This window comes from Carcharodon carcharias, chromosome 29 (genome assembly GCF_017639515.1).
Source record: "Carcharodon carcharias isolate sCarCar2 chromosome 29, sCarCar2.pri, whole genome shotgun sequence".
Lineage (NCBI taxonomy): Eukaryota > Metazoa > Chordata > Chondrichthyes > Lamniformes > Lamnidae > Carcharodon > Carcharodon carcharias.
Window position 1 is genome coordinate 981,712 of NC_054495.1, and position 13,088 is coordinate 994,799.

Consider the following 13,088-nt stretch of genomic DNA (forward strand, 5'->3'; position numbering starts at 1 on the left):
GGGTCTCGACAGGGTGGGTGTGGTGAGGACATTTCCTCTTGTGGGAGAATCTAGAAAGAGGGGGGGTCACTGTTTAAAAATAAAGGGGTCGCTCATTTAAGACAGAGATGGGGAGAAATTTTTATCTCTCAGAGGGATGCGAGTCTTTTGGAACTCTCTTCCTCAAGAGGCGGTGGGAGCAGAGTCTGAATATTTTTAAAGCAGAGTTGGATAGATTCTTGATTAACAAGGGGGGTGGGGGGTGAAATGTCATCAGAGGGGTAGATGGGATGTGGCATTGAGGTTATTATCAGGTCTGCCATGATCCTGTTGTATCGCGAGGCAGCCCCTCACTCCAAATTCGTGTGCTCGTACCCGCCAGCGAAGGGCATTGTCTGCAGAGCCATCACGGCTGCAACCCGAGCACAGCAAGATCCCAGGAGAAGTGAGGGACGAAGTGTTACAGAACCAGAAGGCGGGCGCGTCGAGCGCTCAGAAAGGGCTCAGCCCTGAACGGATAGAACAGCGGGACAGGTCCAGAGGGGCTGAATGGCCCTCTCCTGCTGCCAGGTCTGCTGACAGAGCGTTGGCATTCTGGTCTCACACGCGAGGCGTTACCTGACAGCTCACGGCTCATACTGCCCCACCCCCTCGCCCGCTTGGTGCCGCCAATTGCTGGGGCGCAGAGACGAAGAGGGGAGGTCGCCAATCGTGCCCTCTGCACCTGTACCTCCTGGTTGAGATCTTCCTTCTGCCGCTCCAGGTCTCTCAGATACAGACTCGTCTGAGTCTTCCAGGACGCCGTCTGGTACGGGCTACTGTCTAGCCGGCTGGTGTCCGTCCCCGAGGGGGGCAGGTCCTTCAAAAAGACAAGACATTGACGGAAAAGCATGTTAGAATGAGCCTCCAAGTCACCATGAATCCCCTGTTTCCCAATTCACAGCCTAAACACATAACCTAGTCCTTACCAAATTATTACCAACACAACTCCGCTTGACATTCAATGGCAGTACCATCACTGAATCCCCCACTATCAACATCCTGGGGGTTACCATTGACCAGAAACTGAACTGGACGAGCCATATAAATACTGTGGCCACAAGAGCAGGTCAGAGGCTGGGAATCCTGCGGAGAGTAACTCACCTCCTGACTCCCCAAAGCTGTGCACCATCTACAAGGCACAAGTCAGGAGTGTGATGGAATACTCCCCACTTGCTTGGATGAGTGCAGCTCCCACAACACTCAAGAAGCTCGACACCATCCAGGACAAAGCAGCCCCGCTTGATTAGCACCCCTTCCACAAACATTCACTCCCTCCACCACCGACACACAGTAGCAGCAGTGTGTGTACCATCTACAAGATGCACTGCAGGAATTCACCAAGGCTCCTTAGACAGCACCTTCCAAACCCATGGCCACTACCATCTAGAAGGACAAGGGCAGCAGATAGATGGGAACACCACCACCTGGAAGTTCCCCTCCAAGCCACTCACCATCCTGACTTGGAAATCTATCGGCCGTTCCTTCACTGTCGCTGGGTCAAAATGCTGGAACTCTCTACAGAGAGACAGAGAGGGATAATGCTGTACCTCGCTAATTCTATCGGACGCGCCATTCAATATGTTTTTGATGTTCTTGTCCCCATTCCGAGAGATTTCATCATCGTCGCTCGACACTGAAACACTGGCGATGGATCTACAGTCGGTTGATGCTGTCTCCCGGGATCCGGTCACTGCAGGAAGCCGATCCTCCTGTCCATCCAAATCAGCGCCCAATCCCATCGGCAGGTCGATCATTCTCACCCCTGGGGAAGGTCGTCAACTCTGTCCTCTGACCCCTCTCTGAAGCTGGCTGCAGGGCAGATGTCACTTCCTCAGGGAATCTGGGAACAACACAGGGTGGCCCAGGTTAAGCACAATCCAACAGTGCGGCACTCCCTCAGTACTGACCCTCCGACAGTGCGGCACCCCCTCGGTACTGACCCTCCGACAGTGCGGCACCCCCTAAGTACTGACCCTCCGACAGTGCAGCACTCCCTCGGTACTGACCCTCCGACAGTGTAGCACCCCCTAAGTACTGACCCTCTGACAGTGCAGCACTCCCTCAGTACTGACCCTCCGACAGTGTAGCGCTCCCTCGGTACTGACCCTCCCACAGTGCAGCACTCCCTCAGTACTGACCCTCCGACAGTGCAGCACTCCCTCGGTACTGACCCTCCGACAGTGCAGCACCCCCTAAGTACTGACCCTCTGACAGTGCAGCACTCCCTCAGGACTGACCCTCCGACAGTGTAGCGCTCCCTCGGTACTGACCCTCCCACAGTGCAGCACTCCCTCAGTACTGACCCTCCAACAGTGCAGCACCTGCTAAGTACTGACCCTCTGACAGTGCACCACTCCCTCAGTACTGACCCTTTGACAGTACAGCACTCCCTCAGGACTGAACCTCTGACAGTGCAGCACTCCCTCAGTACTGACCCTCTGACAGTGCAGTGCTCTCTCGGTACTGACCCTCTGACAGTGCAGTGCTCCCTCAGTACTGATCCATTGACACTGCAGCACTCCCTCAGTACTGACCCTCCGACAGTGCAGCACTCCCTCAGTACTGACCCTCTGACAGTGCAGCATTCCCTCAGTACTGACCCTCTGACAGTGCAGCACTCCCTCAGTACTGACCCTCCGACAGTGCAGCACTCCCTCAGTACTGACCCTCTGACAGTGCAGCATTCCCTCAGTACTGACCCTCTGACAGTGCAGCACTCCCTCAGTACTGACCCTCCGACAGTGCAGCACTCCCTCAGTACTGACCCTCTGACAGTGCAGCACTCCCTCAGTACTGACCCTCTGACAGTGCAGTACTCTCTCGGTGTGGGGTAGAAGCGTTTGCACTGAGCTGCCTGTCACTGGTCCCTGAGAAGTTGAGTGGAAGCAGAGTTCAGGGCTGATCTCAGCATAGCCGAGAAGTGGCACTGGAACAGATGCAAACACAAACCGGACCCAGGCTGGGGGAGTGCAGCCGCCCTCGCTATTCTTGCCGAAACACGGGCTACACATCTGGAGCAGCCAGCGGTGGCAGTGAACATGTTATTTGCAAAACAAATTCTGCAGAGCCAGCCAGATGCATCCCTGCCCTTTTAAACCCCATCTCCACACAACCAGCGCATTTGCTTTGCAAATATAAACTCTCGGCTTCCTGTGCAACAGCTGTGGGTTCTGACATAATGAGGCTTCTCAGTTCTCAGGCCACTTTGGGAATGCAACTACAGGAGGCATCATCAGCAGCAGAAAGTTCTGGTGTGTCTGGGGATGTCAGTTGAACTTGCAGTGAATGCCGCCCATCCACCCACCATCACTCGCTGACCTACACTGGCTCCATTTTAAAATTCTCACCCCTGTTTTCAAATCCCTCCTTGAGCCTTCCCGATCTGTGTAACCTCCTACAGCCACTACAACCCTCCCTATCTCTGTAACTTCCTCCAGCCCCTACAACCCTCCCTATCTGTGTAACCTCCTCCAGCCCCTACGACCCTCCCTATCTGTGTAACCTCCTCCAGCAGCTACGACCCTCCCTATCTGTGTAACCACCTCCAGCCCCTACAACCCTCCCTATCTGTGTAACCTCCTCCAGCCCCTACGACCCTCCCTATCTGTATAACCTCCTCCAGCACCTACGAACCTCCCTATCTGTGTAACCACCTCCAGCCCCTACAACCCTCCCTATCTCTGTAACCTCCTCCAGCCCCTACAACCCTCCCTATCTCTGTAACCTCCTCCAGCCCCTACAACCCTCCCTATCTCTGTAACCTCCTCCAGCCCCTACAACCCTCCCTATCGGTGTAACCTCCTTCAGCCCCTAAGACCCTCCCTATCTGTGTAACCTCCTCCAGCCCCTACGACCCTCCCTATCTGTGTAACCTCCTCCAGCCCCTATGACCCTCCCTATCTAGGTAACCTCCTTCAGCCCCTATGACCCTACCTATCTGTGTAACCTCCTCCAGCCCTACGACCCTCACTCTCTCTGTAACCTCCTTCAGCCCCTACGACCCTCCCTATCTGTGTAACCTCCTCCAGCCCCTACGACCCTCCCTATCTGTGTAACCTCCTCCAGCCCCTACGACCCTCCCTATCTGTGTAACCTCCTCCAGCCCCTACGACCCTCCCTATCTGTGTAACATCCTCCAGCCTCTACAATGCTCCCTATCTCTGTAACCTCCTCCAGCCCCTACACCCCACCCTATCTCTGTAACCTCCTCCAGCTCTGACAGCCCTCCCTATCTCTTTAATCTCCTCCAGCCCCTACAACACCCCCCAACTCTGTAACCTCCTCCAGCCCCTACAACCCTACCTAACTCTGTAACGTCCTCCAGCCCCTACAACCCTCCCTATCTCTGTAACCTCCTCTAGTCCCTACAACACTCCCTATCTCTGTAACCTCACCCAGCCCCCACAACCCTCCCTATCTCTGTAACCTCCTCCAGCCCCTACAACCCTCTATATCTCTGTAACCTCCTCCAGCTCCTACAGCCCACCCTATCTCTGTAACCTCCTCCAGCCCTTACAACCCTCCCTAACTCTGTAACCTCCTCCACGCCCTACAACTCTCCCTATATCTGTAACCTCCTCCAGTCCCTACAACACTCCATATCTCTGTAACCTCATCCAGCCCCTACAACCCTCCCTATCTCTGTAACTTCCTCCAGCCCCTTCAACCCTCCTTATCTCTGTAACCTCCTCCAGCCCCCTACAAACCTCCCTATCCCTGAAACCTCCTTCAGCCTCTACAACACTCCCTATCTCTGTAACCTCATCCAGCCCCTACAATACTCCCTATCTCTGTAACCTCCTCCAGCGCTGACAGCCCTCCCTATCTCTGTAAACTCCTCCAGTCCCTACAACACTCCCTAACGCTGTAACCTCCTGCAGCCCCTAAAACCCTCCCTATCTCTCTAACCTCCTCCAGCACCAGCAACATTCCATATCCATGTAACCCCTCCTCCAGCCCCTACAACCTTCCTACCTCTGTAACCTCCTCCAGCACCTACAACTTTCCCTATCTCTGTAACCTGCACCAGCCCCTACAACCCTCCCGATCTCTGTAACCTCCTCCAGCCCCTACAACCCTCTAGATGTCTGTAACCACCTCCAGCCCCTACAACCCTCCCTATCACTGTAACTTCCTCCAGCCTCAACAACCCTCCCTATCCCTGGAACCTCCTCCAGCCCCTACATCCCTCTCTATCTGTGTAACCTCCTCCAGCACCTACAACTCCGCCAGCTCTGTAACCACCTGCAGCCCCTACAACCCTCCATCTCTCATTATCCTCCGCCAGCCCCTACAAACCTAACTAACTCTGTAACCTGCTCCAGCTCATACAACGCTCCCTATCTCTGTAACCTTCTCCAGCCCCTACACCTCACCCTATCTCTGTAACCTCCTCCAGCTCTGACAGCCCTCCCTATCTCTGTAATCTCCTCCAGCCCCTACAACAACCCCCTACTCTGTAACCTCCTCCAGCCCCCACAACCCTCCCTATCTCTATAACCTCCTCCAGCCCCTACAACCCTACCTAACTCTGTAACGTCCTCCAGCCCCTACAACCCTCCCTAGCTCTGTAACCTCCTCTTGCCCCTACAACACTCCCTAACGCTGTAACCTCCTCCAGCCCCTACAACCTTCCCTATATCTGTAACCTCCTCCAGCCCCTACAACCCTCCCTATCTCTGTAACCTCCTCCAGCCCTTACAAACTGCCTATCTCTACAAAATCCTCCAGCCCCTACAACTCTACCTAACTCTTTAACCTCCTCCAGACCCTACAACCCTCTATATCTCTGTAACCTCCTCCAGCTCCTAAAACCCTCCCTATCTCTGTAACCTCCTCCAGCCCCTACAACCCTCCCTATCTCTGTAACCTCCTCCAGCACCCAACAACCCTTCCTATCTCTTTAACTTCCTCCAGCCCCTACATCCCTCCTTATCTGTGTAACCTCCTCCAGCACCTACAACTCCCCCAACTCTGTAACCTCCTGCAGCCCCTACAACTCTCCATCTCTCTATAACCTCCTCCAACCCCTACAACCCTAACGAACTCTGGAACCTGCTCCAGCCCCTACAACACTCCCTATCTCTGTAACCTCCTCCAGCCCCCTACAACCCTCCCTATCTCTGTAACCTCCTCCAGCCCCTACAACCCTCCCTATCTCTGTAACCTCCTCCAGCCCTTACAAACTGCCTATCTCTACAAAATCCTCCAGCCCCTACAACTCTACCTAACTCTTTAACCTCCTCCAGACCCTACAACCCTCTATATCTCTGTAACCTCCTCCAGCTCCTAAAACCCTCCCTATCTCTGTAACCTCCTCCAGCCCCTACAACCCTCCCTATCTCTGTAACCTCCTCCAGCCCCCAACAACCCTTCCTATCTCTTTAACTTCCTCCAGCCCCTACATCCCTCCTTATCTGTGTAACCTCCTCCAGCACCTACAACTCCCCCAACTCTGTAACCTCCTGCAGCCCCTACAACCCTCCATCTCTCTATAACCTCCTCCAACCCCTACAACCCTAACGAACTCTGGAACCTGCTCCAGCCCCTACAACACTCCCTATCTCTGTAACCTCCTCCAGCCCCTACACCTCACCCTATCTCTGTAACCTCCTCCAGCTCTGACAGCCCTCCCTATCTCTTTAATCCCCTCCAGCCCCTACAACCCCCCCCAACTCTGTAACCTCCTCCAGCCCCTACAACCCTACCTAACTCTGTAACGTCCTCCAGCCCCTACAACCCTCCCTATCTCTGTAACCTCCTCCAGCCCCTACAACACTCCCTAACGCTGTAACCTGCTCCAGCCCCTACAACCTTCCTTATATCTGTTACCTCCTCCAGCCCCTACAACCCTGCCTATCTCTGTAACCTCCCCCAGCCACTACAACCCTCCCTACCTCTGCAACCTCCTCCAGCCCCTACAAATCTACCTATCTCTTTAACCTCCTCCTGCCCCTACAACCCTCTATATCTCTGTAACCCCCTCCAGCTCCTACAACCCTCCCTATCTCTGTAACCACCTCCAGCCCCTACAACCCCCACATCTCTGTACCTTCCTCCAGCCCCTACAACCCTCCCTATCTCTGAAACCGCCTCCAGCCCCTACAACACTCCCTATCTCTGTAAACTCCTCCAGCCCCCTACAACCCTCCCTATCTCTGAAAACTCCTCCAGCCCCTACAACAGCCCCTATCTCTGTAACCTCCTCCAGCCCCCAAAACCTTTCCTATCTCTGTAACTTCCTCCAGCCCCTACAACCCTCCCTATCTCTGTAACCTCCTCCAGCCCCTACAACCCTCTCCATATCTGTAACCTCCTCCAGCCCCTACAAACCCCCAACCTTGTAACCTCCCCCAGCCCCTACAACACTCCCTATCTCTGCCACCTCTTCCAGCCCCTACAACTCTACCTAACTCGGTAACTTCCTCCAGCCCCTACAACCCTCTATATCTCTGTAACCTCCTCCAGCTCCTACAGCCCTCCCTATCTCTGTAACCTCCTCCAGCTCCTAAAACCCTCCCTATCTCTGTAACCTCCTCCAGCCCCTACAACCCCCCCATCTCTGTACCCTCCTCCAGCCCCTACAATCCTCCTTATCTCTGAAACCTCCTCCAGCCCCTACAACACTCCCTATCTCTGTAACCTCCTCCAGCCCCCTACAACGCTCACTATCTCTGAAACCTCCTCCAGCCCCTACAACACTCCCTATCTCTGTAACCTCCTCCAGCCCCCTACAACGCTCACTATCTCTGAAACCTCCTCCAGCCCCTACAACACTCCCTATCTCTGCAACCTCCTCCAGCCCCCTAAAACGGTCACTATCTCTGAAACCTCCTCCAGCCCCAACAACACTCCCTATCTCTGTAACCTCCTCCAGCCCCCAACAACCCTTCCTATCTCTTTAACTTCCTCCAGCCCCTACATCCCTACCTATCTGTGTAACCTCCTCCAGCACCTACAACTCCCCCAACTCTGTAACCTCCTGCAGTCCCTACAACCCTCCATCTCTCTATAACCTCCTCCAACCCCTACAACCCTACCTAACTCTGGAACCTGCTCCAGCCCCTACAACACTCCCTAACTCTGTAACCTCCTCCAGCCCCTACACCTCACCCTATCTCTGTAACCTCCTCCAGCTCTGACAGCCCTCCCTATCTCTTTAATCCCCTCCAGCCCCTAAAACCCCCCCCAACTCTGTAACCTCCTCCAGCCCCTACAACCCTACCTAACTCTGTAACGTCCTCCAGCCCCTACAACCCTCCCTATCTCTGTAACCTCCTCCAGCCCCTAAAACACTCCCTAACGCTGTAACCTGCTCCAGCCCCTACAACCTTCCCTATATCTGTTACCTCCTCCAGCCCCTACAACCCTCCCTATCTCTGTAACCTCCCCCAGCCACTACAACCCTCCCTACCTCTGCAACCTCCTCCAGCCCCTACAAATCTACCTATCTCTTTAACCTCCTCCTGCCCCTACAACCCTCTATATCTCTGTAACCCCCTCCAGCTCCTACAACCCTCCCTATCTCTGTAACCACCACCAGCCCCTACAACCCCCACATCTCTGTACCTTCCTCCAGCCCCTACAACCCTCCCTATCTCTGAAACCTCCTCCAGCCCCTACAACACTCCCTATCTCTGTAACCTCCTCCAGCCCCCTACAACCCTCCCTATCTCTGAAAACGCCTCCAGCCCCTACAACAGCCCCTATCTCTGTAACCTCCTCCAGCCCCCAAAACCTTTCCTATCTCTGTAACTTCCTCCAGCCCCTACAACCCTCCCTATCTCTGTAACCTCCTCCAGCCCCTACAACCCTCTCCATATCTGTAACCTCCTCCAGCCCCTACAAACCCCCAACCTTGTAACCTCCCCCAGCCCCTACAACACTCCCTATCTCTGCCACCTCTTCCAGCCCCTAGAACTCTACCTAACTCTGTAACCTCCTCCAGCCCCTACAACCCTCTATATCTCTGTAACCTCCTCCAGCTCCTACAGCCCTCCCTATCTCTGTAACCTCCTCCAGCCCCTACAACCCCCCCATCTCTGTACACTCCTCCAGCCCCTACAACCCTCCTTATCTCTGAAACCTCCTCCAGCCCCTACAACACTCCCTATCTCTGTAACCTCCTCCAGCCCCCTACAACGCTCACTATCTCTGAAACCTCCTCCAGCCCCTACAACACTCCCTATCTCTGTAACCTCCTCCAGCCCCCTACAACGCTCACTATCTCTGAAACCTCCTCCAGCCCCTACAACACTCCCTATCTCTGCAACCTCCTCCAGCCCCCTAAAACGGTCACTATCTCTGAAACCTCCTCCAGCCCCAACAACACTCCCTATCTCTGTAACCTCCTCCAGCCCCCAACAACCCTTCCTATCTCTTTAACTTCCTCCAGCCCCTACATCCCTACCTATCTGTGTAACCTCCTCCAGCACCTACAACTCCCCCAACTCTGTAACCTCCTGCAGTCCCTACAACCCTCCATCTCTCTATAACCTCCTCCAACCCCTACAACCCTACCTAACTCTGGAACCTGCTCCAGCCCCTACAACACTCCCTAACTCTGTAACCTCCTCCAGCCCCTACACCTCACCCTATCTCTGTAACCTCCTCCAGCTCTGACAGCCCTCCCTATCTCTTTAATCCCCTCCAGCCCCTAAAACCCCCCCCAACTCTGTAACCTCCTCCAGCCCCTACAACCCTACCTAACTCTGTAACGTCCTCCAGCCCCTACAACCCTCCCTATCTCTGTAACCTCCTCCAGCCCCTAAAACACTCCCTAACGCTGTAACCTGCTCCAGCCCCTACAACCTTCCCTATATCTGTTACCTCCTCCAGCCCCTACAACCCTCCCTATCTCTGTAACCTCCCCCAGCCACTACAACCCTCCCTACCTCTGCAACCTCCTCCAGCCCCTACAAATCTACCTATCTCTTTAACCTCCTCCTGCCCCTACAACCCTCTATATCTCTGTAACCCCCTCCAGCTCCTACAACCCTCCCTATCTCTGTAACCACCACCAGCCCCTACAACCCCCACATCTCTGTACCTTCCTCCAGCCCCTACAACCCTCCCTATCTCTGAAACCTCCTCCAGCCCCTACAACACTCCCTATCTCTGTAACCTCCTCCAGCCCCCTACAACCCTCCCTATCTCTGAAAACGCCTCCAGCCCCTACAACAGCCCCTATCTCTGTAACCTCCTCCAGCCCCCAAAACCTTTCCTATCTCTGTAACTTCCTCCAGCCCCTACAACCCTCCCTATCTCTGTAACCTCCTCCAGCCCCTACAACCCTCTCCATATCTGTAACCTCCTCCAGCCCCTACAAACCCCCAACCTTGTAACCTCCCCCAGCCCCTACAACACTCCCTATCTCTGCCACCTCTTCCAGCCCCTAGAACTCTACCTAACTCTGTAACCTCCTCCAGCCCCTACAACCCTCTATATCTCTGTAACCTCCTCCAGCTCCTACAGCCCTCCCTATCTCTGTAACCTCCTCCAGCCCCTACAACCCCCCCATCTCTGTACACTCCTCCAGCCCCTACAACCCTCCTTATCTCTGAAACCTCCTCCAGCCCCTACAACACTCCCTATCTCTGTAACCTCCTCCAGCCCCCTACAACGCTCACTATCTCTGAAACCTCCTCCAGCCCCTACAACACTCCCTATCTCTGTAACCTCCTCCAGCCCCCTAAAACGGTCACTATCTCTGAAAACTCCTCCAGCCCCAACAACACTCCCTATCTCTGTAACCTCCTCCAGCCCCCAACAACCCTTCCTATCTCTTTAACTTCCTCCAGCCCCTACATCCCTACCTATCTGTGCAACCTCCTCCAGCACCTACAACTCCCCCAACTCTGTAACCTCCTGCAGCCCCTACAACCCTCCATCTCTCTATAACCTCCTCCAACCCCTACAACCCTACCTAACTCTGGAACCTGCTCCAGCCCCTACAACACTCCCTATCTCTGTAACCTCCTCCAGCCCCTACACCTCACCCTATCTCTGTAACCTCCTCCAGCTCTGACAGCCCTCCCTATCTCTTTAATCCCCTCCAGCCCCTAAAACCCCCCCAACTCTGTAACCTCCTCCAGCCCCTACAACCCTACCTAACTCTGTAACGTCCTCCAGCCCCTACAACCCTCCCTATCTCTGTAACCTCCTCCAGCCCCTACAACACTCCCTAACGCTGTAACCTGCTCCAGCCCCTACAACCTTCCCTATATCTGTTACCTCCTCCAGCCCATACAACCCTCCCTATCTCTGTAACCTCCCCCAGCCACTACAACCCTCCCTACCTCTGCAACCTCCTCCAGCCCCTACAAATCTACCTATCTCTTTAACCTCCTCCTGCCCCTACAACCCTCTATATCTCTGTAACCCGCTCCAGCTCCTACAACCCTCCCTATCTCTGTAACCACCACCAGCCCCTACAACCCCCACATCTCTGTACCTTCCTCCAGCCCCTACAACCCTCCCTATCTCTGAAACCTCCTCCAGCCCCTACAACACTCCCTATCTCTGTAACCTCCTCCAGCCCCCTACAACCCTCCCTATCTCTGAAAACGCCTCCAGCCCCTACAACAGCCCCTATCTCTGTAACCTCCTCCAGCCCCCAAAACCTTTCCTATCTCTGTAACTTCCTCCAGCCCCTACAACCCTCCCTATCTCTGTAACCTCCTCCAGCTCCTAAAACCCTCCCTATCTCTGTAACCTCCTCCAGCCCCTACAACCCCCCCATCTCTGTACCCTCCTCCAGCCCCTACAACCCTCCTTATCTCTGAAACCTCCTCCAGCCCCTACAACACTCCCTATCTCTGTAACCTCCTCCAGCCCCCTACAACGCTCACTATCTCTGAAACCTCCTCCAGCCCGTACAACACTCCCTATCTCTGTAACCTCCTCCAGCCCCCTACAACGCTCACTATCTCTGAAACCTCCTCCAGCCCCAACAACACTCCCTATCTCTGTAACCTCCTCCAGCCCCCAACAACCCTTCTCTTTAACTTCCTCTAGCCCCTACATCCCTCCCTATCTGTGTAACCTCCTCCAGCACCTACAACTCCCCCAACTCTGTAACCTCCTGCAGCCCCTACAACACTCCATCTCTCTATAACCTCCTCCAACCCCTACAACCCTACCTAACTCTGGAACCTGCTCCAGCCCCTACAACACTCCCTATCTCTGTAACCTCCTCCAGCCCCTACACCTCACCCTATCTCTGTAACCTCCTCCAGCTCTGACAGCCCTCCCTATCTCTTTAATCTCCTTCAGCCCCTACAACCCTACCTAACTCTGTAACGTCCTCCAGCCCCTACAACCCTCCCTATCTCTGTAACCTCCTCCAGCCCCTACAACACTCCCTAACGCTGTAACCTCCTCCAGCCCCTACAACCTTCCCTATATCTGTTACCTCCTCCAGCCCCTACAACCCTCCCTATCTCTGTAAACTCCCCCAGCCACTACAACCCTTCCTATCTCTGCAACCTCCTCCTGCCCCTACAACCCTCTATATCTCTGTAACCCCCTCCAGCTCCTACAACCCTCCCTATCTCTGTAACCACCTCCAGCCCCTACAACCCCCACATCTCTGTACCTTCCTCCAGCCCCTACAACCCTCCCTATCTCTGAAACCTCCTCCAGCCCCTACAACACTCCCTATCTCTGTAACCTCCTCTAGCCCCCTACAACCCTCCCTATCTCTGAAAGCTCCTCCAGCCACTACAACAGCCCCTATCTCTGTAACCTCCTCCAGCCCCCACAACCTTTCCTATCTCTGTAACTTCCTCCAGCCCCTACAATCCTCCCTATCTCTGTAACCTCCTCCAGCCCCTACAACGCTCTCTATATCTGTAACCTCCTCCAGCCCCTACAAACCCCCAACCTTGTAGCCTCCCCCAGCCCCTACAACACTCCCTATCTCTGCCACCTCTTCCAGCCCCTACAACTCTACCTAACTCTGTAACTTCCTCCAGCCCCTACAACCCTCTATATCTCTGTAACCTCCTCCAGCTCCTACAGCCCTCCCTATCTCTGTAACCTCCTCCAGCCCCTACAACCCTACCTAA

General features: G+C 54.7%; 1 protein-coding gene across 5 annotated transcripts in view; it reads right to left on the reverse strand.

Annotated features, from left to right (window-relative positions):
• Nucleotides 1-13,088, reverse strand: part of LOC121271067 (pleckstrin homology-like domain family B member 2) — a 67,164-nt gene that overhangs the window by 38,742 nt on the left and 15,334 nt on the right. For 4 of the 5 annotated variants that reach the window (XM_041176775.1, XM_041176773.1, XM_041176774.1 and 1 more), the window contains exons 2-3: nucleotides 1,473-1,861; nucleotides 710-838 (exon numbers count right to left, since the gene is read on the reverse strand). In XM_041176775.1, coding sequence (XP_041032709.1) covers nucleotides 710-838; nucleotides 1,473-1,775 — 432 coding nt within the window. In that variant the 5' untranslated portion in view covers nucleotides 1,776-1,861. The remainder of the gene's footprint in view (nucleotides 1-709; nucleotides 839-1,472; nucleotides 1,862-13,088) is intronic. The other variant, XM_041176772.1, reaches the window with a different exon arrangement.